Below are 24951 nucleotides of genomic sequence, written 5' to 3'. Positions count from 1 at the left end.
ATATATATTTTCTGCTTATTTATTTTCAGTAATGCAATGTAAATCAAGAACACACTTTTAGAGGCATTGAGAACAAGAAAGAAAAGTAGTACACTGCATGCACTGGGGCACAATAGTACTTGAAAAGTTTTTTTTTTTTTTTTTTTTTAAGCAAAAAACAAATATTTCCTCTACATTAAAGGTGCACAATATTTGGCATTAAAACACAGAAAGATACTCAAGCCAACACCAAAAAGATGCTAGTTTTGCAATTGATGCATGATTCTTCATCAGCTGAGGCTGCAGGTAGTGTGTTACACACAATACTGTTATGTTGGAAAAATATTTTACACAAAAATTGTTGTATGCAGTTTTCCCTTGCATCTGGTAGTATGTAAGTAAACATTAAACCCCTGCTTTCATCAGGTAATTACCGTGCCTTAGATGACAGTAGCTTACACAAAAAAAAGGTATACAAATAGGGTAGCATTAGAGGACAGCTTACTTTGTACAAGTACAAATACGTACAGTCATTGCAGGCAAATACAAGGTTTGATCATAATCCCACAGTTTCAATACTTAATTTTATTTATTTATTTATTTTTTAACCGAGAAAATACTTAGGTCTGACCAGTAGTCTGTAATCACATCAGGCACAGCAGTTTAGGGACAAAAAAAAACAAAAAACCTCTGTCATCTATATGCTTCTGAATCAAATGCAATATACACAACATGCACGAGGTACAGCAATACAGAAAAACTAAGTACATAAAAATCAGTGTCTTAAATTAGGCTAATTGGCAGAAGTTGTGTATATTATATACACAACCGTAAAGCAAATATATTAGAGCTACTGTGTATAAATCTGATAAGGAGATAACATAACTAAAATGTTGGAAATACAATCTTGTACAACTGAGCTTAGCCAGTGGGGGAAGATCATCTGCTTTAAATGCATGTTAGGTTGTGTATAATTAAATACCAAAAGCTCAGAAGAATAATTATGTTTAACAACCATTATTAAAAGGGCAGGTCTTTTTATTATGTTTCATGAATTATAAAGTAGAAAAGTTGTGCCAGATTATAATACCTCTGATTTACTTCTTTGGTCTTAGATATGTAGACTAATTCTCAAAATTAGAGAAGCCCAGAAAGGCCAGATGCATAACTTTTTTTTTTTTTAATTGCTTAAAGTGAGATTTTACTCTTGCAAACAAAAATATGACTTCATTTGAGGTTTTTTTGAGGGTGTAATGTTTTTCATCTGGACCGATGCAATCGTTCCCTACAAGACTTTCTTGAAAAAATATGCACACAATTTAAACGTGTTTCCATTGTTTAAACGGCTTTAGGAACCTCCGCATTATTTAGTGAGTCCATGAAAGAAACTTAAACTAGACAGCAGGCTTCCTAAACATAGAATTGATAAGTGCGGATGGGGAAAATAAAGCGCTGAAGATGAAATGAGGGATTAAAGTTCTCGAAACAAACAGCAGTTATATCTGTGTCAAACAGAAAGTGCGCCAATAATCTTTGACCTGACACCATTCTTTCACCAGACAGGGTAATAGAATGTTTTTTTTTTTTTTTTTTTTAAAGTGCAATTTTTGTTTTTTTTTCAAACTGTTCTGTTTTTGTTCTTGGCACTCTGTTCATTGTGCTTGTTTAATATTAAGGGGCCGTATCATAAGAGGCTCTAGCAGCTCCTCTCATTGGTTCTTCTTAGTGTTTGGCAGTAACTCGCTATCAGACAGGAATGTACCGGCTGGTGATGACTTCGTAAAAATACTTGTAAACAGTTTTCCAGTTCTCACACAGAGAATAGTTTAAAAACCATCATTTTTTTGTTTTGTTTTTTAAATCTCTCTCACTCACAGACATACACATAAAAACAAATGGGCTGGGAAATGTATGAGCTTGTATTCTTTTGTGCTTTCTATGAGTACTCTGTAGAAAATCATCTTAGCGGTTGATGAAATGTTTTGCCTTCACATGGGTCGGCCCTCGGTGGGTTTGTTCACTTTCTTTTCGTACGTCCCTCGATGTTTGTATCCCGATACGTATCCCGAAGTGTCGACGAGGTCCACCCGACCGGCCTTCCCCTTCCCTCGGCCGGTCTCATCGAAACGCTCCTTGTGCGACCCCGTGAACTTGGTGGTGTCTGTGAGGCGGCTCACTGTGGGCGAGGCCACAGCCCTCTGCGGAGCAGTTTGCAGAACGTTCGAGTCATGACGGTGATCGCTGGTGAAACTGACGTGAATTTTGCGACGGACGAAGTCTTACCGTGACTCCTGCTATGACCGGCGCCTTCCCCTCAATCAGCTTGAAGACCTCGGCTTCAGCATCTTCTCCAGTCTTTTCTTTGTATTTCTTCCGAGCCAGCTCTCCAAGAGCCACTTTGAATTCCTCAAACGTGATAGTTCGACAGGATTTCTTCCTGAAAAGTTGGAGCAGGAGGAGACTAGGTTTGAATTTGGGGAAGATATGCTTGCAACTATGTGAGCATAAAACCCCCAAAATGACTGTAAATGTCTTTGGTATTTTTGCTTCCAAAGAATGAGACGTTCCTGCTATCTTGAAACAACGAGAGAAGAAAGGTAGGGTGATATCTCAAATAACTTAAACATCTGGAGATTCTCTGGCAAAACCGCAGATTTTGAAGCTTGGTTTATCAACAGACCTCTCAGAACCAGCTGAAGACATCTTAAATGGGTCCATTAAATGTCTAATTACATTTGAAATAATTAACATCGATCCTATTAAAATGCATGCAGCTACAATCCATTTCAGACTAGTTAAATGGTGCTTCCTAAATACCATGAAATTTTTAAAACTTCATTGTATTCTATTGGGATTCAAACACAAAGTATTTAACAAGATGGGAAAAGACGAGATTTGAGGGTTTTCTGTGTACCCTCAAAAAAATTGCACTTGTGGTTGCGACCAAAGGTGACTTTAGAAGTGGTCAAAATGCAAATCCATGTCACTCTTCAGTTTTTATTTGTGGAGAGACTTGGAAGCCATGCATCATATTTCTCCTACTTCATAATTGTGAGCTTCTTTGTGTCGTCATAAAATCTTGATAAAATGCATTGAAGTTTGTGGTTGGGACATGATAAAATCGAAAAAAGTTCAAGGGGGACGAAACTTGTAAACCTCGTAAGATAGCATCCAGCCAGATTTAGTTGATCATAAAAAGAAATAAAAAGAATGTGACTTCAGTGAAACACAAAATGGAGACGTTCTCTCAGACTGTACCTCCTTACAATCACTTAAACCTGCAGAATACAACCAAGTATCTGTGAAGGTGTTCAATTCCCACAGAACAGATCACACCTTGAAAGTATCATGGATCATCAATCATTGCTGCTGTGAGAGCACTTCAGTGGTTTAACTCGCCTTTTGCCCGTTTCACTTCCACATTAAAAGCCCTTAGTAACACAAACACAAACAATCCATCGCTGTGGAGATAAATCACCCAAACAACGGCCTATAAAGCCAACCATCTCCCCAGGCAACCGTGCTGTCATAGCAACAAACTACAGCAAACAAGAAATGTTTGGGCTTTACTATCAGTTTGACTTTTCCTGTGACCCAGTGGTGGTTTTGTTTTGGAGATCGTTCAGTGGCGAACATCTGAAGCTCTGATCCTGTGCGTCTGCTTCATGCCGTCTACGGTCAGAGAGAACGAAAGCTGGATTTTCAGCCGCTGCTTCTGCAACACGTCTCTCTTTTCTGTCTCACCATGCTGACATGCTCAGTTTCTTACAAGATAAGGCAAATGGTTGTATGTACAATGAATTGAAATATGCTCCAATAAAATAAAAATAAAAAGAAAAACGACAAAATATTAAAAGGCCCCAGCAATATCAGATCCAATAGGGAGTAAAATATGAGTGACCCTAGAAAATGAATCCCCTTTCATATGCTGATACTAATGAATTGTGAATTATTTATTTGTCGCCCCTGGCTTATGTTTTTCTGCCCTGAACTACAGCAGAGACAGACCTTCATTTGCAGCATACTGCCATATTCACTGAGCCGCACTGTGATTACTCAGTGTGAGTTTAGTTGTGCATGTGAAATAAATAAATAAACTTTGACGCAGGCTAAATATAAATTCATGGTGTAAAGATCAGGCTCTTCCTCCATTGCTCAGATACGCCTGAATTAAGAAACAAGACAAAACGTTGCCCCTCGCTTTACTGTGTCTCCGCTCACCGGGGAGTCTGAACTGTACACACATCTGGCCATACATCAATATTCTTCACAATATACCGCGGGTGTACCTGATAATCCTCAGCACTTGAGATGCAACATTTACACGCAAGATGTATGTAAAAGAGCGCAAATCCACTAAGCCTAAAAACACATAGAATCCACTTTTAGTTTCTTAAAATTCTGCAGAACGTTGGCACATTTTTCAGTATTGGCCAACAGATCAGGGTGTGAACGAAGCATTACAGTCACCCACTAGATTATTTTTTGTATACTTGCCAAGAAAATCATTCCCATGCCAACAGAGATGGTGTCAGTGCAGGTGTCTCAAAACAACAAAAATTGCTTTGACAAAGGCGAGGAAGGCAAAGGTTAGTTTTTGTGGATATATTGTCCCTCGCAATATATCCACAAAATATATTGCGAGGCGCAAATCACAGAGTCAACCAAACAAGCTACATGTCTGACATGTATCCCTTTAATTTCTCAGTAAAAAAGAAATATTATACTGGTGTATAATTTAAAAGCCAGGTGTTTAATTTAGGATTTAGTTTTAGAATTATGTTTTTTTGCAATACCAAAATACTAAAAGTTTAGTATTTTTTTTCCACTGTTGGTTCTGAGAGCAGAAATATCAATGGGTTTCTAAATACTCATTTTTCATCACCACTTTTTTAAATTACTACTTTTTTAAATTACTACTTTTTTAAATAACACTGAATAGACTTTTACGTTCATATAATACATTTCTACTACGGTAATAACTGTAAATAATAAATTTAACTAACATGAAATATAAGGATAAAAAATTGAAAGTTTATTGTCAAAATTACTTGTGACTATCACAAACGCCGTTAACAGAATACTTATGGCTAAAGACAAATAAAAAAATACCCTGTTAATAATTTAGTTTAGCTGTGTGGATAAAAACCTTTTCTTTAGCTGTCAAACGATATTGAGGTCACAATCATTGTTGTAGCAACTCTACATCAGTAAAATCAGACATTAAAATATGAATCAGCAAAGCCTGAGGAGATAAAAGATGAGCCATATTTGGCCTTTATCTCTGGCTGCTTTCTGATGGAGAGCTTCATCTGAATTAATTGAAAACATGAACAGATGTCATAATTTAGTACCTAATGAAGACTGTGAGCTTTCTTGGTCTATAATAAGCTCACAGTGATTTTATCTTACCCTGATCTGGAGCATTCAGTTCTTCAAAAGCATTTGAATCCAAAAATAAATGGACATTTTTTTCAAGATTTTTTTTGTTTTGTTTTTTAAGATCTGGCCTAAATACTTGTAGAATAAACAGGCATATTTAAGAGCACTAATAGCATCATGTTTCCATTTTAAAGTGAGATTTATGGCTTACTTACTTGACTTTGCTGAAAACAATGTCAACATCAGTGAGAGTGATGTTTTTCCCATCGATCACGCCGCAGTCTTTACAGAGTTTGGACCAGTTCTTGCCGTGCATCTCCTTGCCGGTAGCACGAGTGTCACCGTGGATAGCAAAGCGTCGAAAGGACTCTTCCAAAGCAGTGATCTCCACCGGTGTGGACGAGCCCATACCTCCATCACTGGTCCCATTAGACTCCGTCGAAAGCCTTTTGGATGTTCGGTCTTTAGAGTGTTCGCTGTGTGGCCGTAGAGGGACTGCGCTCATATTGGGGTGCTTCGCTGTCTGGACTTTAAAGTCATCTATGTTGTCTCTGCAGGAGGAAAAAGTACGTTTGGCCAAACTTTAAATATGACAAGTATGTCTGGAAATCTTTTCATTTACATCTACAAAAGCCCCTTTGAAAACAGATTATTGATTTATTAGATAAAATAAGAGCTAGGAGTGAATAAAATATATGTGATTGTAGAAATCAGAAGCTGGTGGAAGGAGGTCCAAAACGTTTGACCGGCGTCAAACATTTCAAAAGGCAATTGTCCCTGATACTGACAAAATGTATGGAAATTTTTGAATTCAAAGAATGTTACAAAAAATAAAAATAAAAATCCCAAAAATGTTCTTTCCTGAGTTTTCTGGCATTTAGCACAATAGAAATATTTTTGGTAATTCTACATAGGCTTAAACAAGAAAAGTTTGCCCTGATTTAACCACAGACAGCAAGAAAAAAAGTTTTAGTGTCTTTTTATTCAATGACTAAAAATATCTGATTTCAGCTGTACATATAATCTAATCCGTATCTGCACGGCTGTGCGCAAGTCCAAACAGTTCTGCGGTTAAAAATAAAGTCAATCATTCTGAGTTCAAGTCACAACTTGCTTTTGGTCTTGTCAATTTGTAAGGTGTTTTCAACATTTTCCCACTGGGCTGGAAACGTTAGAAGTGTTCCCAGACTCACGATGAGTGTAAAAATGCCTTATAAGTTCTGCACCAACATGAAACTCATTAACACATATCTGGAGAATTTAAGGCCGAATGAATCAAAAGGAGAATGTCAGATATTCATTCACTGTAAAATATAACATTTGATTAAATTAGATGACTACTGAAACTTACTTCTGGTCTCCCATGGTTGAATAGAAATTTGAGTCCTTCTGTGAAATGCTTGTATTAGATGATTTCTGTTTACTTCTTGTGCTGTGGAAAAAAAGAGAAAAAAATATATAAGGATGGATTTACGAGAGCATATGAGTTCAAACAGAGGCCAGAACAGAAAGGAAAATAGACTTAAAAACACAATATTCTTCAGATCTTGTGAATAAAGAAAGCTGAAGACTTTTTTTTTTTTCTTGTCCAACAGTTCCTTCGGTCCCTGGTCATCCAAGGTTTGTTATTCGAAAAGTTGTAGTGGAAATAGTGTTGTCCACTCAGACGTCACACACTCAGTCAAGGCATAAATGTCTTCTTTAAATCAGTGGCACAGAGCAATCCAATCTGTCACATTGAAACAACCCCATGGAGCTTCTTTAGCTTCCTGTGACCACTTTCTCGCAGTCCTTTTTTGTTGTTGTTGTCTCTGAAAAAGGGGTTTATATTCTGAATGGAGAAATCGATGTTGTGATCTGATTTTCCAAGAGGAGGTCTTGCTTTGGAGATGTCTGAGTCTTTTGACGTTTGTGGAAGACAAATCCAGTGTCTTGCTTTCTGTGGCATGGCGGCTGTTAAACTGTTCAAACGATGGCAGTGCAGCGTTGGGTGACGTGTCATGAAAAATCACCAGATTCTGCTGCAAATGCATTGGGGCTGTTGTGTCGGAATTTTAGTGACAACGACAAAAAAAAAAAAAAACGACGCCTTTGCATGCGTGGCAAAACAACACTGGTGAACCAACTCTCTTGGAAACTTGCTGATGTCCTTTCAGCTCCTGCTATGTTATATCAGCTGTTAACTACCTGGTTGCTATGGTTACGCATCATAACAAATGCGCAAACTACAAAACGTAACAGCACGGAGCAAAACCAGCGTCCAAAAAGGCAGATTTTCCACCAGAAATGCAGGTATTATAATGTAATGCATAAATAAATAAAACATTGTGACGAAAGCAGCAGCTACTTCAACGTGCTGTCGATTCAACAAGTGAGAATAAATGCTTCGCTCAAAGATACTGTACTCTGCTCTACATTTCATCAACCACAGGGGGGAAAAAAACAACAACCATAGATGTCTGAGTGTCACCCGAACACACAAATACTTACAAAGACGACATTTTTACAAGGTACAAAGAGTCTGAAGCACAAACAGACTCGTGAGCAGTTTACTTTCTTCAAACTGCCTCAATTCTTGTTGACCAGGTTACAGAGGCAGAATGAGTCAAAGATAGCTTTGCTCCTAAGAGCGCTCACTCGGGTATGTTTCTACAAATACAATATGGCAAAGATCGTTCGTATCTGTTGATGTCGCACTCCAAGCGAATCTCAAACTCAACATTTTTCTTAAGCAATACTTTGCCTGGCTTTGAATTTAATCATACAATTAGCTGAGTATGAAATTTATTTAGCAAGTTATTAATGTAATATGTTTACGCTACAAGCTAATTTACGGTATTTGACAGAATGGCATTGCATTTTCACAATTAGGTACAGTGGAAAACGAACTGAAACGTTCAGCTCTCACTACCTGCTTTTGGGGCTGCTGTCTGTGATTTTTATGACAGTGGCAACCAAAGTGTTAGCCAGCAAACCATAGGCACAGTCAGTTTTTAAGAAAAAAAAAAGGCCTACTTTTTCTGCATGGCTTGCAAATCTTTTGGGGTTTGCCAGAATAATCTAAAAGTTTTTATGGATTAAAATGTCTTTCACTGTGGAGCAGATAGGCTGTATCGGTGCTTAAAGTTTTCCGTCAGGTGTTTTGCTCTGAGCGCTGTGCTCAGTATGCCTAAACAGTCTGAACACAGATGAGACATGGTTATTAAATTGTAAAGCGATTCAAAGCAAAGTGGCATGAAGCAGGAAAACAACATTTTTCTTATTGTGCCGTGGGGAAGCAAGTGTCATGTTGGATAAAACTCTAGAAACAGTTGATAGAGCTATAACCATTTTAGATTATGCATTGCCAAAAATAATTTAGGTAAGTGTGTGCTTGTCTATTTTTCCATTTTTATACAAAACCATTAATAGTGTCTCTAATCAGTGATCAGAACGCCATATACCAAATTAAGAACTCCCACCATTTTATGTCTACAGACACATCAGCAGTTAATCCAATAGAGGTGAACTTAAAGTAGACTGAAGCACCTTGTTTGAGTCTGACTAAAAGATAAAAATAGATCTTGAAATTATTTATTTTTCTATTGGATTCAAAACTGCTACTACCAGTAAGAAAACTTAGGAAAAAAAAACAACTAATTTGGTCAAAATAGAATTTTGCAAGTTAGACCAGAAAGAGAACGAGAAGTTAGGATTGGTCAGTAAAAGCCTGATCATGCATCTCAAAATGTACCCAGCTGGGTTTGCAATAAAGTGGAGGGGCTCCATTTTTGGTAACAACTAATAATAAAAAGGAGCAGCTTGATATTTTAAGACATGCAGTTCAAGTTATTGCGTCATAGTAACGGAAAGAGACAAGCAGTTTGGAAACAACCAAATTTTATGAAGCAGCCTCCCAGTCTTTATGGCAATAATTATGATTTGAAAGTGATTCTGATCTGATGATGTAATGTGCACCAATGTGCAGAAAAACATCCAAAAATCAAAGTGGAACAAATGTGTTAACGTCAACAGTCTCCAAATAAAGAAGACTAAGGCCGACATTGAAATGATTTGTTACCAAATCAAAGCCTTAGTATAATATTCCTATTTGGCATTGGTTTGCTGTGCTGTGACTTATTTTCTCTATTTTCCTCAGGATGACTTCACACAGTTTGAGCTGAGGGGTTTCTCTCTAAACACAGCAACCCGATTTGCATCTATAAATAAAAGAGCAGCAGCCTCACTCCTCCTTAAGTCACCTTTCAATACTCGTACAAGGTGGTAAAAAGAAACACAAAGTGTGAGCGTAATGTCGTCCTGCCTGTAGCACAGTTATAGGAAGATATCGTAGTATTCTAATTGCAGATGAAGGGTTTCTGCTCACCTTTCTGCTGCCCCCATACTCAGCTCAGCATCCTTAAAGAAATGAAGGTTTGACCCCGAAAGCCACTAAAATAGCATACTCATAAGCAACAGTAAAAAAAATATAAATCCAGCATGCAATCCAGAGAAAGAGCAACTTTCTGCGGATAAAACCATCTGCTCCCTTAAGTCACCGGTAAAGAGCGTTCACTCACCCCCAGAGGCCGTGGCAAGAGTGAAGAGCTTTGTCTCCGTGACCAAGTGACCCACAGTCTCAACTGTGACCTCACTAAGTACACATGATACTTAAATACTCGGAAAAGTTCACGTTTTCAAGTGCCACACAGGGACAGTGCATAATGCCGTTATATTAAGCCACTCATTATAAGAGAAAACAGAAGAGATTATTAATGTGTATGAATAATGGCATTTATAGCTCTGGACACTAGGAACCCATTGTCTGATGCGAGTGGCTGCTCTGTCTGACCCCATGCCCATTTCTGAACACATACACATGGTGACATCGCAGAGCAACACTATTGACGGCAGGGCTTTCTGTCATATGTCATCCAACACTTGTGCCAAGACGAATGAGATAGAGGTCCCTGAGGCCTCAATGTGACAGCATTGAAACACAAAATGAAATAAAATCCAAACCAAGAAACCTAGAAATCCTGCTGTAGCTACAAAGCAAACACGGACAAATCCGTTCGACCAAAGATGTCTTATCAAATTATGTTTAGTAGGCAGCTTAAATGCTAATTAATTTTAAAGTCTGCTTTTTGGCTCTTCAACCCTTGTCACGCGTTATCCCTATGTCACCGCTGTGCTCATTTCCTTTCTGCAGGTCTGCCTGAGATTTTCAAAAAGAAAAAATGACTGAATGGAGTGAGCCAGGATTAAAAAAGTGCTTTGAGAATCAGGATTTAAACTTTACACCTGGGCATGGAATGATTAGAGATTTCCACATTTTATCTTAAATAAAAACAGCCAAAGTTGAACTTAGATTTGCTTAACATGATCTACTAGCTTATATATAAAGCACTTTAATTTATGTTTTTAAAACCTAACCCTCTTTCTCCAACTTGGTCTTTCATGACCCAGAGAGAGAATCCAGCCTGAACATAATAAAGAAAGAAGATGACATCATGTGAGGGAAAAATAGCAATGTAATAAAGGAACTGGATCATAGAGCATGTAAGAGGTATTAGATAAAACTATGAGATCAGTAAATAATTTGGAAGTAAGAGAGTTGTAGAAAAGAAGTATGTCGTGGCAGGAGCTCCGATAACAATACAAGCAGTTTATTTGTGAACTAGATGTTTTTGGATGATACCCAGAGGATACAAATACAATTATTAGTACTGATGTAATCAGGGCACAGGTCAGAATGAATAATTGTGAAGGTCGAAGTAAAAACCACAAATATTCTTTGAGGATAATCAGTTTGCAAGTATAAAACACATTCATGGGTGAAAAATATTTTCCAGCTAAATTTTTAATTCTTACATGCAGGGATGTATGTGACAGTGGAGAAAAGGACGAGAGAAGATCATAAACAGTATTATTAAATACCATGTTTATTGCCAGTGTGAGCATATCGGTGTGCTGTTTTATCCAATAAATTAATTTAATCACAAATATTGAAGGTTAGTTGATTCACATAGATTAGAAGCAATGAACCTGTCCCTCCAGCTTTAAGGTTTTGCAACCAAGCTGTACAAATAATTTAGTTGAAAAGGCAGACATAAAGCCATGATCACACTTATACACTGAATGTGTTTTCTGTCAATGCTCTGTTTCCCCTGTGAAGCCTGACAATGTGTTCATTTTAATTTGGCTTTTCAGGCTGATTTTTCACCAGTCCTTTTATGGTACATTGATAATAACAGTTGGATAATCCTTCTTCTTGGCAGCATTGGTAGAGTTCATAGAAAAGCTAGGAAACCAACCATAGAGAGTTGTTCAAATATCAAGCCAGCATTAATACATGATTTCGTTGATGTCTGCAAAAAGCATAATTTGCTTTAGCACCTTCCTAATATGCCTTTAATATATCAGTGTGAGTGTATGAATATAATTCTGGGTGTAGAAAATCCACAGAATCAAAATTGTGTTCCAAATTTATATTTCTAAATAATTCTAAACTGTATGTTGTGTCATTCTTTCACCCTGAAAACAGAGTGGTAATGACACTCATGATGACTGCTAAAATCTGTGCACAACTAAAATCGCTTGTGCGTTAAATAAAAATGTAAAAACAGACAGAAGTGCAGATAAAGCTTTTTTTTTTTTTTTAAATCAGGCTTAACAAATTTGAAATACAGGCAAGAACAATTTCCTTAAAACTTTGAACTTCACAAGTCTGCAAATCTGTACTGAGAAAAAAAATGGCATCAACAGCCTAAGAAAAGGAAAAGCCAAAAAAACATTCTGTCAAATGACTCTATCTTGAAATATTCCAAACTTTGAGAATCTTCTGAGTTGTTCAAGCAGTGAGGCTACAATTCAAACATTGTGTGTCCACTGAGTTTCATCAGGATTCAACTATTAATTTAGAGTGTAGACTAAATTAATATAATTTAGTCTTCAGAGCACATTGTGTGTTTGCATGTGCTGGTCTAACAGTGACTGAAACTCTGGAAAACAAGGGAGTCTTTTCACTCCACTCCTCCAATTTATTGTCAGTCAATTCAGCTGCCTGAGTGCTCACCCTCCTTAAGCAACACCATAAAAGAGTCACCATCAACATTAAGGGGATACAGCCATTTTTAATCACTTTAAAAAAAGACATGGCAATCCAACATATCTTTTTCTTTTTATGTGGCTGCATTGTTTCACTGAAACTTGATCAGCACAATGATCATTTTACAACTGTGCCATGTTTTCTGCTCCAATTTGCTCCATACAAAACGAGCTGCCATTTGGTTGGAGGCAGATCTCCAGAGACAAATCTGCGACTGGATGACAGCATGCTTACATACGCTTGCCTTCTGGCCCTCCACTGCACAGATGAATGCTTTAACAATAAACTGACCCAATTTGAACCGCTTCTATTCATAGCAACAATGGGTGTGCCGCAACCAAAAACACTGGATTTGCTCTTGAGAAGGTAAACGAAACATACAGACTGAAACGCACCGGTACCAAAGAGAAAAGACTGCGCTGCTAATTTGGCAGATGGTGTTTAGCTCATGAAGTGATGTCACTGTTGTCAAAGTGATGTGTGTGAGTGGTTGAGCAGGAGGACGGTGCACACCTCCGTCAGGGCGTCACAGTGAGTGGGCATGCAGAGATCCCATCTGTTTTCTGTCCAGACCAGCATCCTTCCCAGACAGATGTTCTGGAATGTGACCTTATCAGACATTCACGGCCGCAAACTGAAACAGGTTCAACTTACAGGACTAAGCCAGATGTGTCCAGGTTTTTAACTGGTTATGTTAAAAAAAAAAAAGAGAGAAATAAGGATGGGTTGGTATTCCAAAAAATAAATTGAAAAGGTTTTGGTCTCAAAATCCCAAAAGTATCCCTCCATTTATGCTGCTAAAGTTATTTTTCTAAAACACTAGAGTGACTGGAGTCTTGTCCTTACCTTTTCTGGCACACACTGCAGTCGCTTCTACACAGTGAAATGTTTATTAAGTCGAGGCATGGAAACTAAATGAGCACCACCCACTGCTGTTTCTAGGGTATTTCTTGCTTGAAAATACAGTAGACATACAAAACTGTGAAAAGCGAAAAAATGAATAAAGCAGCATCTACCTGAATGGTTGTAAGACAAATATTTTTGAAACAGTTTTATTCCATCGGCTACTGCAACCCAGACACTCAAAATTCACAGGAAATGTTTGGGTTTTTTTTAACTTAATTTGTACATTTCTTTTTAAATTTAACATTCAGAAGTGAAATATAGCCAAATAATATTCACAAAACACAAACACAGCAACCACTTATGCAGACTCTCTCCAAGAAGTAATGTTACTTAAGAGACTCCCAGGACAAGTTTAACCCAGGAAGATCATTGGTGGTGCACTGCCTCCTGCCTTCATTTCCCATGTAAGTAATTATCAGTCTGTCTGTCAATAACCAACCAATGCAAGCCCAAGAATGGATTAAAGGTTCATAAAATAGAAATATGCTAAAATTGATAAGACTGAAAAAAAAAGACTAATTAACAGACAGAAGAAATCTTGGCCCTTATCAATTTAGCCATTCATTTCAACTGATCTAGATGATTCCTAAATGAAGACACCAAGACGGTTGAGATTATCTACGGCAGGTAAGAGGTTTGTGGATTATGACCATTTTAAGGCAGCCTTACTTCAAAAGTCACAAACTATCCTTTTACAGCTTTTTTGTTCCATTCACAACTTTAAAAGCTGTGAAAAACAGTTACTTTAAATCCTCACCTCTAAATCCAGAAAAGTGATATTCTTTGTAATTTGCGCTCCTCTACCCGTTTTTCTTGAATGCTCACGTAATAGATGATACAACCAGACTCACTGAGGAGCTGCAAGCATGCTTCAAAAAAAGACACAACAATATTATTAAACAAGATTTACTTAATCTAAATAGTGCCTCCAAGTCAGTGCCCAGTTTGATGACAGTCTCCTCTTCACTCTGCTTCTGCACAGCATGTAAAAGCAAAAAAAAAAAAAAAAAAAAAAAATCACAAAGTTGAGTCCAAAGTCTAAGATCACCAACAATCTGTCTCCGAGTCCTCGTCTCTCCAGTAATCCAAACTGCTTGGTGACTCAAATGTCTTGGCAGGCAGAGGGATATGGAGATGTTTTAAACAAACTGCAGCAGTTATTGTTGGCAGCCACATCCCGAGAAGCACAGGCAGCATATGAGAAGGCCCAACGGTTCTGTTGCAATTGTTTTATTTGACTAAAAAGGAAAAAAAAAAAAAAGATGCATGGTCAAATACACAAAGGTGTCAACCACACAGCTAAGATGAAGCAAAGTCTGCTGGGAAAAGCATGATTCAGCTCTAAGTAGAGCCCATGTTATTTTTGATCAAAGCAGACTTTAGGAGTCCCCTCCGCCTCCCCTCCAAACAAATATGGATCTACGGTCCCTATTTAAATCTGAGAACATTCTCTTGATTCTATAAAGATGTGTGGGATTTGAAATGAGATAATTTACAGTACACTCTGAGGTTAACTGCTTGTGACAGAGCCCAGAGGCTCTTGAACCAGCACAACGTTAAGCTGGTCTGAAATCTGGGACAAACTCAAGTCACCATGTCATCATTTCAGGCAAACCCAATTCAAGAGAAGATGGCAGCAGAGGCAAACAGTAAGAAGAAAACAGATTTTTTTTTTCTTTGATCATGTTTGTAACCAAATCTCAGTATGAGATTATTTGGACTATCATTAATTAGCTGCCAAACAGTATTATAATGTGATTACAGTATGGCGATGGACACATTTATCGCTCTCCCCTGGTACAAATGAGAAGAAAGCCTTAAAATAAATAAATATTTTAATGATTATCATTATCTCATGAACTCAATCTTTGATTTTGATGTGCCTCTGGTGAAGAAATGAAAAAAAAAAAAAATCAACATCAAAAATCATTTGTTTCCACAAACACCACTAGTTATTTTTTACAACCCGTTTCATTGAATGCTTACAGCGCACTCTGCACTATGTGAGCTACACAGCTGATATGTTTGCAGACAGCTGTAAACATATCCATGATGTTTACAGCTAGCTGTAAACAACACAGATGTTTAAGAAGAATCAGCTATGGTCCAAACCAAGCTGCCTGCAGCATTTAGTCAGTCCGAAATGAGGCAACAACAGTAATAAACATCATCATCTTGTTTCCATGAAAAAATAAATATGATGTGACACAGAGGCTCACTGCTCATATAGCCACTCTTCAAACGAGGAAGGACAGGAGAACTTGCCACTGAGGTTCAGTATGTGATCGATCAGAAAGTGGCTAAGAGAGAATGTCTTCTCTATTAATATGTATCAATGAGAGAGGGGTTAGTCGCAACTATTTGATTCCACGGTGAAATATGGCAATAAAAGAGGACTGGTGGGGACCCGGTGTTTCCACAAGACCCTTTAGATCTACATATTAGGTTTCTAAGGAGGCATTTAAAAAGTTTCTTCTGTGCTGCTATTGCAAAAATAAGCACAATTTTTCCAAACTATACAAGGATGCCAACGTACTTTGGTCAGATGAGAACAAGATTGAGCTATTCAGCAACAAACTTTCCAAGTGGGCTTAATGTGAAACTTGGGTTGAATGTGTGTACAGGAATCTCATGTGTGTTGTGGAGCACAGTGAAAGATTTGTGATCCTGTGGGCCTGTTTGAAAAAACAAAAACCTTTTTAGGCATATGATATCAGGTGTCACTTGGAATGCTATTGATTTTAAATAAAATTGGGTGTGATTATTGTATCTTTCTGCAGGATAACGATTCGAAACGTAAAAACAAATCCACGTGGGAGCGCTCCAAAGATCATGAAAGAGGTTAAGCAAGAACTCGGGATTGTGTTGGATTTAAAGAGACGGTCAAAGATTCTTCTCTCATTATGCTTAAAACTTGCAAAAAATTAGAAGATTAGATGATTGTATAAAAGATGTTTAATTGTATAAAATATTTAGAACAGCATCAGCAACTGTAGGATTTCTCTGGAAACAATTATGCCTAAAAGAAAGACTTTCCAGTTTTTTTTAGTGTGAGATTTTGATACTGCTATAAATGATGGGTATGTTTTAAAGGGCTGTTCACACACTTTTACCAGGAGTCCCAATAAATACAAGAACATCCTGTCCTCCATTCTTCTGGAAGCTAATACAAGAGAGAGGGGAACTTTTTTTTTTTCCCATGGATAATTATATAACCACCTACACAAAACAACAGCTTGACGTAAAGGCGGCAGCATGCAACCCCCCCTGCATCATCCAGAAACGTAAATGATGTTTACTACTGGACCCTTTACTGTGGCACAAAGCCCTTCATGTTTATATTACTGAATATGGCCGCAGCTGCTGCAGACTGAAGAGCATTTTCAGAAACATGTTACATAAATGCACAAATGACAGATTCACACCGAGTCCACGTGATCCGTTTGTTATTGTCGGTCACATATAGAAGCTTGCCAATGCAAAAAAAAAAAAGAAAAAGAAAAACCATACACACACACACAAAAAAAAATCAAAATGCACCGAGATGACCTGGCAGCTCAAAAAGGCTGATCAAACATCAGAGTGAAAAGAGACATACATGCTGGACTCTGCAATCAGCTGCACTTGCATCCGCGCATGAACCAGGCGAGCCGAAAACGAGACGCGTTAGTACAAGTTTTTAATCAGCCGTACCGTTTCGATCACCCAGTGACGTAATCCTTCTGCGCTCCCGGTCGATTTCAGAAAACCATAATATTGCGCGTCGATCCGGGAGCCCTTCTCGCAGATCTCTTTCCTCCCCCGCTGCGTGCTCTCAAATCTGCCCGATGGTTCAATCCCCTGCGAGATGCTGAAGAGAAACCGGGCCGCTGATTGGCTGCCGCCGTGCGCGAGGAGCCGCTTTCCGCCTTCCCCCAGTGTCGTTGTTGTTGTTGTTGAAATTGTGCTGCCACAGTAAACAGCGGAGCGACCAGAATCATGAATGGAGGAGGATGCCAGAGACGGCTTTATTCAAGCTACATTTGCATTTATTTCTGCTAATAGGCAAACAGAGCATTAGGCACAGAGTGGCAATTTAGTATTTATCAGAGCCCTCGTTGGTGTTCATTTAATTAATTGAGGCGACTGCCTTTATATTTCATCATCTATTTCTTCCACTGGCTGCAGCATTCCTCTGAGCAGACTTGCCCTCTGAACCTTGCTTTCTTGATGTCCAGTGCGCTGAGGTCATTACGCAATCAAGAGCATGAAGTGCTGGACATGGATGGAGGTTATGCAATCCCTGCACTCCTCATGGTGAAGCATCTCCAGTTTTTTTTTTTCATTTTATCATCATTATAGGCATGCAGCAGGAAGTGGTGGAAACACTCCAGATCGGTGGCGTGGTTGATCACGATGAAAGCAGATCGAGCAAGACTGTCATCGCGGATGACATAATTGGCGGTTCAATCTGGTTCAAACGCGCCGCCGTGTGGTCAACGCGCAGATGTGCAACGTGGATTTCTACCAAGTAGAATAGAGCTGGCCTGTATAGTGGGGAAATGTAGCCAGGTGACAAGTAGAAGCACCCAAATTCACCGAAGGTCAAAAATAGCTCAAATTTGGAATAAGTGTGCAATAAAAGCAAAGTTACAGTATAAGAAGATAAATTGTGTAGTTAAAATTGGCATTCTCAGACAACAAAGTCTGAACACCATCTAAAATAAGATTAATTACAAGGAATAGCAACAACTGTGCAAATAAGATTTAAACACTTAAGCCTCGAATAGAGATTTGGAAGCAAAGATAGTTTTCAATCACTCTGCCAATTTTGAGAAAGGCTCTCCATCACCTTCAACTGAATATTTGCCCTCAAATGTCAGCGTTTTGGAAATTAATACAAAAACGGCATTTCAAAATATGCCGACGTAAAACCGAGCTTTCAAAAAGATGCTTCCTCCACAAACCTGCTGGAATAAAGATTCATCTTGAAGAAAGAGTGTTCTTTCAATCTCTGTACAAATTAGAGCTAAACAAAACTTTAAATATTTTTAATAAAAGTTTGAGAAAAAAAAATCACAATGCAAGAAATAAAAATAGATGCATATTAAATCATACAAAATATCCTATGAAAAGTTAAACAATGAAACAAAACAAACACCCTCAACCCCACATCCAATCTGTTTAGCAACTGTGGTTTCAGCTCCAAAACACTCTTCATCGACATACATACAAAAATCGTGGTGCTTCAGTTTCATGAAGCATATTTTCAAAGTAGGGAAGAATTATTGTCATCCCTAAAATGTAACCCTTTGTGTTTAAAAACATTCAGAAAAGAACAATTCAACTAACTTTGTGCAAAATATAACTATATCTCATTTTGCTGATCCTCAAACTAACAGTGGGCTAAGAGATTATGAGATAAACATTTCGATTTCAATTTTATTGCACGGATAGGCTCAGTCTTTACGATGGAAGAGAAAAGAAACTGCTGGAGAAATTTGGATGGATGGTTTGGGTCGATAGCCTGTGCTGCATACAGAACCAGAATGGTTACAAGAGACATCTACACACAGAAATAAAAATGTAAGACTGCTGCTTCCACAAATTCTAACCAATAAGTAAATGTTCTTTTGTAAAGATAGCATTTGAAGACTTAGAACTTTTTCAGAACCGAGTGGCTTGGACTTCAGCTAATCAATTTTCAATAATTGATTATCAAATGACTGAATCTGAAGTGAGGAACTAAGAAAAATAGAAACAACTAAATATTTCAGTCCTAAATACCAACATAAATATTGTCTAAAACTGCCTTAGAGAGAAACGATATAAGAAAAATGATACAAAATATGAGAAGTTCTAATATCAAATCATTGTGATGTGTGAAAAGCCAAACAAAGTTTGCCTCTTATCTATTTATCTACCCTGATTGCACTAAATCAAACATGTCTGAATTATTTCTGAAGATAACCATAAATTTAGGGTTACAGTGTTAATGTACCAATAATTCTGACCCACGCAGCAACTTGTTCCTGATAGCATCAGCTGCTGGTCCATCTCTTTTCAGACAGTCACTGAGATGTAGGATCCCAAGCCACAACTGAGCAGCCCAGAGGGTCCTGCGCCTCAGGAGTGGACTTTTCACTGGTTCCCTGATCTTCCTCATGTTTGTCAGGCTTTGGACTCATGATGACACTCATTGATATTGACCCTTAACGACAAAGAGAGAGAAAAGTATATATATATATATAAATCTTATTTCGTTCACAATATTGTGCTTAATATGGAATTAATCTTCACGCTTAGCAAACAGAAAACAAAGGAATGGCATAGATATTTAATTAATTCTGCAGCAGTGCTCAATGGGAAAACACAGTGCCTTGCTATTGTATTCACATCTGTTTACTCTGCTAGCCTTCATTCAATGTAAGACATCTTACTGGTCAACAGAGTCGACCAGATGTCATTTATTTTCACTACAAATCCAGCTGTTCTATGAAAGCCTCAGAGGTTTGAGAGAATTAGTTGAACAAAAAGCATCATGAAGACTACAGAACACAGCAGGAGAGCTGAAACATGGTGGTGGCAGCATCATATTCAGGTGATGTTTTTTTTTTTTTAACACAGACGGTAGGGATAGGAATAGATGCTGTGAAGGAAGATGGAGCTCAATGATGTTCACAGAAGGTCTTCATCCAATTTGACATATGTGCTTTCTCATTTAGGGAAAATGTCAAAATGTTCAGTCTGTAGATGTGCAAAAATAGCAGACAGATACCTCAAAAAACTTGAGGTATAATTCTAACTAAAGGTGGTGTTGACTGAGGCGGGCAGAACGAATGTGTTGAAAACATGTATATTTTAACTTTACAATAATGAGGCAGGCTCATAATTACTCAGACTTGTTGGTCTGAGATTACAAATATGATAACTTATATTGAGGTTTGTGGTTGTAATGCTATTTTTAAGCTATGTGTATCATAAGATATGAATATTTTTTTTCAAGGCACTGTGCATAGACAGTCAATGTAAGTGTGCATATTAAAAAACATACTTGTTTCATTCTGTGTTGGATTTTCTGTCCCATAATTGAAACTATTCTCTTTTTCTGCAGACTTCTTAAAGTTTTCCAGCTAAGAAAAGGAAAAAGAATTTTAATGGCTGAATTTCTTGAAGTATACATGGATTTTTTTTTTTTTCTCCAAAAAGTAGAAGTGAGTCGATGCTGTTACCTCTGTACATATGGAGTTTGACAGCCTGCTGGAAAGTTGATTTGTGTTGGCAAATCTGAAGAAACTGCAGGAAAGTCAAAACACTGCTGATCTCTGTAAAAACTATCCGATGGTTCTTTAAGGTGCTGAGATGAATCATTACCTTGAACTCTGTGGTAACGTTTGCACACGATTATTTGATGCCTCTTGGTTCTATAAAACAAAAGAGAAATCTTTACATGAAGGATTGAACACAAGTAATTAGTAAAAAAAAAAATGAAGTCCCTACCTCTTGAGAACATGTATTCGATTTTGAAGAGCAGCTGCTCGCACTTTTGGATTCAGTGTTTCGTCTTCTGTCTTCTTTCTCCCGCTTGTTCTTTACATGATCATACGTGCTTATTCCTTTATAAACTGGGAAACCAGTGGGAAAACAGATGGAGGATGAAACAATGATGATTCTTGACAGGGAGAGGAAGATGAGATCAAAAGGAAGTACCACTTCACTTACACAGGTAAAGGTGAAGTCCCAGCAAGTGACAGAACAGCAACATACAGACGATGCAGAGCAGAACCGTTACGAAGGCTAATGTAAGGAGACCAGCTGAACTCGTCTTTATAGGAGATATTGGCAGAAACACGAGCCACGTTGTATTCCCCAGCACTGCTTTAAAAGCCAGAAGGAAAAAAAGAAATTACAGCAACCTTTTTAAGTCATGTCATTAACATCGTGAAAAATGTCAGACTCACTCCCAAACTGCGGTGCAGTCCGTAAAATACGTGGATCCAGGTAATGTTGAACAAATATGAACAAGACGACAACAGTGAGCAGAAAGACTGCTAGGATGGCAGAAATAAGCGCCACAAAGAAGAACCTGAAAGTAGCAAAAACTGAGAATCTGTTTATCAAACATGACTATTTTATCCAAATCATGAACTTACCAGTAGTTCCTCTGACCCACACAAGTGTTCAACCATTTGCAATGATGATCAAAGCCTTCCACACATTTGTTGCAAATTCCACAATGTTTCACTCTGGGGCCACTACAAGACAATTACTTTCGCTTATTATAATTCATTTAACACTTTCTGAAGTGAAAGTTATTATTCAATGTGTCGGGATTTCAATTTGAATGCTTAGTTTCTCTATCCAAAAACAGTACAAACATCAGAAAGCAGAATCAAATAACACAATTTTGTGCAATCTTAACACTATTTGCTAACCAAATATTTCTAAAAATACTGATAATTTACTGATAGATTTTGTATGAGATTAAATATCTGTTTACAATAACTAATGGCAACAGAAATGTAAAGATATGACATCGATAATGTTGAATCACATTAGATGCTGGTGACTGGGATACATACACCTTGACATCACAGAGGTAACAGTGAAGGTCCTGGATGACATGCGCTTGTTTTGCCTTGTCAAAAAGAGGCAGAGGAGACGAATAGTTCTTTTTGGCCCGAACGGTCGAATCTGCTGGATCTATAGTTACAGTAGCAATGTTAGTGAAAAAGTGTAGCAAAAATGATATGCCAGAAATCTGAGAAAATAACAGTTACGGAAGATAGCAATGATGTCTGAAAATTGCAGCAATATATGCAAGAAACCAAAAAATCAAACCAAAAAAATGAACAAATAACTACACACTTTATGTTTGGGGGAGGGGGGAATCTGTGTAGATCTGCTGTTCTTCGGTTTCAGACGCTTCAGTAAAATTATCTAGTGTGTTGACATCATGCAGTGTTGATCATGTAACAAAAAGACCACTGAACATGCTGATCCAGTTGGCCAGGAGCACAGAAAAGGAGACAGAGTCATGTTTTGTATGACTGGAGTCCATACAAGCAGGCTGCACAACAAAACCCTTGTTTTGTTTTTTCCCTTGCAGCCCAAACAAACTCTTAGCTTGTTGATTATTCAAATATTAAAGAGACGCACAGCTGCAGTGACAGCATTAAGGATACAGCATAGCCCATGGCGTTCCATGGCTGAGGCAGGAGGGGGATGAAAATCCCAAAGGAGACTACGGCGAGGTAGATGTACAACACCCACCCGACCACTTGAAGGGGCTGAAGGGGCCACGACCATCCGTTGATCCTTGGGGTCCTGGAAGGAACCAACTCACTTTTGCTGCTGCCACGGGTGGGAGCTGTGCGTCTAAACCTGCGACTGAAGCAGTTCATCTGGACAGTGGTAGAGGAGAATAAGGGCAGACGTTTAGCATATACGCACATTTTGCACCTGTAGGGTGTAGGCACATTTGCTGGGGAAATGAGTTAGGAAAATCAGCTGCTGATAATGAGAGTGACTGTTCAACTGGAGACCAATGAAGCGCTGCACCAGACCGGTACATTTCACAACTAGAAAAATGGAGCAGAGACGAGTCTCTATTTAGCTTATATGGAAAGAAAAAGAATTGGAAGATTATTATTAAAAATGTAAAAATCTTTAGCAATTGTGTCTATTCTTTCACAAACAATATGTACACTGAAGATAAAATTTTAGTTTCTCCCCCCCAAATAAGATTTCTTTATATTAAGCAACAATAAACATTTCTCCTGAGCTTTTGGGTTCGTCACATCACAAGAAGCAAACAATTTCAGCTAATTGGCTTGATTGGTACATGGAAAGGAGAAACAATAAAATGTCAAGTGTTCTCAAAAGGAAGAGCTTCCAACATTTCAGAACAAAGCCACCTGTGTAAACGTCACACAGGTCAGGTAACCTTTGACAGAGCAACAAAGATTCCAGCCTCATTTGTTGTGCTATTTTCAGTCTTCCTGTTTTCTATTCTCCATCTTGCTCTCTTGCAGCTTGATAGAGCCACAAACATGTCCCAGAAAACAGTTTCCATTTAAATATTTTTTTCTTTTAATCTCTTTATCTGTGTCTTTGTATAAACATAATTTACATACTTTACAAAAAGCTAACTTTGGAACTTTGTCGCTCAGTAACGGTGTCCATTGAGTGCTGCAAGAAGAGCTTGGTATCACTTAATATAATGTGTTCATTGACTGGAAAAATATAGGATTTATGAGTTTTTAAGACCAGGCCCTTGTTGGAGCAGCCAACTAAAAGAGAAATTCTGCCAATTCCAGTCATCAGTATATTTCTAGCCGGATCTCTGGGCTGTACTGCATGTGCATGTATGTTGGTATTTATGTGTATGACTGGGTTGAAGAAAACTTTATCCACACCAGCAGTCGTTGGGATTTGAATATTACATTATTTGCACGTTTACTTCGTTGCAACTTTGTTCCTGATTATTAGATAATGCTGGCATTCCAGTCTGCCAGGGTCATTTTAGCAAGCCACTTTCACATTTTTTCCATTTCCAGATTTGCATAAAAATCCATGTAGTATTCTGAAATAGGGCACGTATACAACGTTAATAAAAGAATCTGATCTAAAGCACGGTAAAGAAGTAAAAACTAAACTCGGAGCATGCCTTTTGTGACGTGACCAGAGGTATCAATGTGTGCCAGATTGTTTAGCTTGATTATTTTTACAATATAGTAACAAAACATATCAACTGTACGTAAAGGAAATTTGAATGATTTGACAGAAAGGTCTGGCAGGTAGCATTAATAGCAGAGTGAAAGGGCTTTGGTATTCCAAAACTGATTTAAGAGGAGACATTTGGCACATGGCAGCCTTATTTTCTTGCCAAAATATCTTTTTCAGTTTGTTCACATCGAGAAATAAACGTAGTCTGTATTCAAGACAAAATAATATGGAAATTCATCCATTTGCGGAAGTAACAGAATCCTGGATGTAATTAGCAGCACACATGAAGAAAGTCTTCAGGAACCAACTGATCCCTAGTAAAAGTAGCATTTTACTTCAAAATGCTAGTTTAAACCCTAATATCCTATGTACTATAATACATAAATATTCCAACCAGATATTTTTGTATCATCTTCATACTGTGTGGAGGTTTTGTTTCCCTCCCTCTTTGTTTGACATAAAAGTGTTTGAACCACAAAAAACCTCCAAAGTCCACAGAACAGATAATTGTTTCTGAAATTGAAACCAAAATGTGTCACTCACCTTTTTCACGGGAAAGCCGCAATAAACGGTCATTTCTTTCCAAACCCAAACGGAGTTTTCCACCGCATTATATCCTCCAGTGTTTTCTTTTTCTTCTTTTTTTCGGCAGAGCAGTTGCGTCACATAAATGGCTTGCTGTCAAATAGTGTGAAAACGCACAGCATCACTTAGAATTATTATTATTTTTTTAACTGTCTGAAATCGGGAGAAATGTTTCGTGTCCTTATTTAGTGAAGGACGAGCAACCAGAAGTTAAATCAACTCATTCAGCAGGTCTCAAAAACGCTATGATAACTGTTCCCCGGCGCGCATGCGCGGGGCGGCTCTCTTCTTCTTTTTTTTTT

At 38.0% G+C, this 24951-nt stretch overlaps 2 protein-coding genes across 4 annotated transcripts; both read right to left on the bottom strand.

The window, feature by feature from the left end:
- Positions 1–3: 3 nt before the first annotated feature.
- LOC129371314 (tubulin polymerization-promoting protein) lies at positions 4–17193 on the bottom strand. 2 transcript variants are annotated; one of them, XM_055047867.1, is made up of 5 exons: positions 17051–17193; positions 6713–6793; positions 5577–5912; positions 2263–2416; positions 4–2177 (listed from the first exon to the last, which is right to left on the bottom strand). In XM_055047867.1, the coding sequence occupies exons 2-5, from the start codon at positions 6724–6726 to the stop codon at positions 1968–1970; spliced, it is 714 nt and encodes a 237-aa protein (XP_054903842.1). In that variant the 5' UTR covers positions 6727–6793; positions 17051–17193; the 3' UTR covers positions 4–1967. The 2 variants fall into 2 exon arrangements, with proteins under 2 accessions (XP_054903842.1, XP_054903841.1); XM_055047866.1 differs by lacking the exon at positions 17051–17193 and adding an exon at positions 7852–7959.
- A 1209-nt stretch (positions 17194–18402) lies between these two features.
- zdhhc11 (zinc finger DHHC-type containing 11) lies at positions 18403–24871 on the bottom strand. Of its 2 annotated transcripts, none has more exons than XM_055047427.1 (11): positions 24608–24871; positions 22522–22740; positions 21919–22097; positions 21490–21591; positions 21298–21422; positions 21059–21214; positions 20837–20961; positions 20711–20760; positions 20569–20632; positions 20391–20469; positions 18403–19547 (listed from the first exon to the last, which is right to left on the bottom strand). In XM_055047427.1, the coding sequence occupies exons 1-11, from the start codon at positions 24638–24640 to the stop codon at positions 19408–19410; spliced, it is 1272 nt and encodes a 423-aa protein (XP_054903402.1). In that variant the 5' UTR covers positions 24641–24871; the 3' UTR covers positions 18403–19407. The 2 variants fall into 2 exon arrangements, with proteins under 2 accessions (XP_054903402.1, XP_054903403.1); XM_055047428.1 differs by having other exon boundaries at positions 21059–21211.
- Positions 24872–24951: the final 80 nt, after the last annotated feature.

The sequence above is a fragment of the Poeciliopsis prolifica genome, unplaced genomic scaffold, assembly GCF_027474105.1.
Source record: "Poeciliopsis prolifica strain line A6 unplaced genomic scaffold, Auburn_PproV2 SCAFFOLD026, whole genome shotgun sequence".
Lineage (NCBI taxonomy): Eukaryota > Metazoa > Chordata > Actinopteri > Cyprinodontiformes > Poeciliidae > Poeciliopsis > Poeciliopsis prolifica.
This window is presented reverse-complemented; position numbering and strand designations above follow the sequence as displayed.

What these genes read in the sequence shown, in the direction of transcription:
- LOC129371314 (XM_055047866.1), bottom strand. An exon ending in ATTGTTTTCAGCAAAGTCAA is followed by an intron (nt 2,417 to 5,576) that starts GTAAGTAAGCCA and finishes CCAACTTTTCAG; the next exon opens with GAAGAAATCCTGTCGAACTA. An exon ending in CGGTCATAGCAGGAGTCACG is followed by an intron (nt 2,178 to 2,262) that starts GTAAGACTTCGT and finishes ACTGCTCCGCAG; the next exon opens with AGGGCTGTGGCCTCGCCCAC.
- zdhhc11 (XM_055047427.1), bottom strand. Translation starts at nt 24,640, where the DNA reads ATGACCGTTTATTGCGGCTTTCCCGTGAAAAAG. An exon ending in GACTGCACCGCAGTTTGGGA is followed by an intron (nt 21,215 to 21,297) that starts GTGAGTCTGACA and finishes TGGCTTTTAAAG; the next exon opens with CAGTGCTGGGGAATACAACG. An exon ending in GGGACTTCACCTTTACCTGT is followed by an intron (nt 20,962 to 21,058) that starts GTAAGTGAAGTG and finishes CTGGTTTCCCAG; the next exon opens with TTTATAAAGGAATAAGCACG.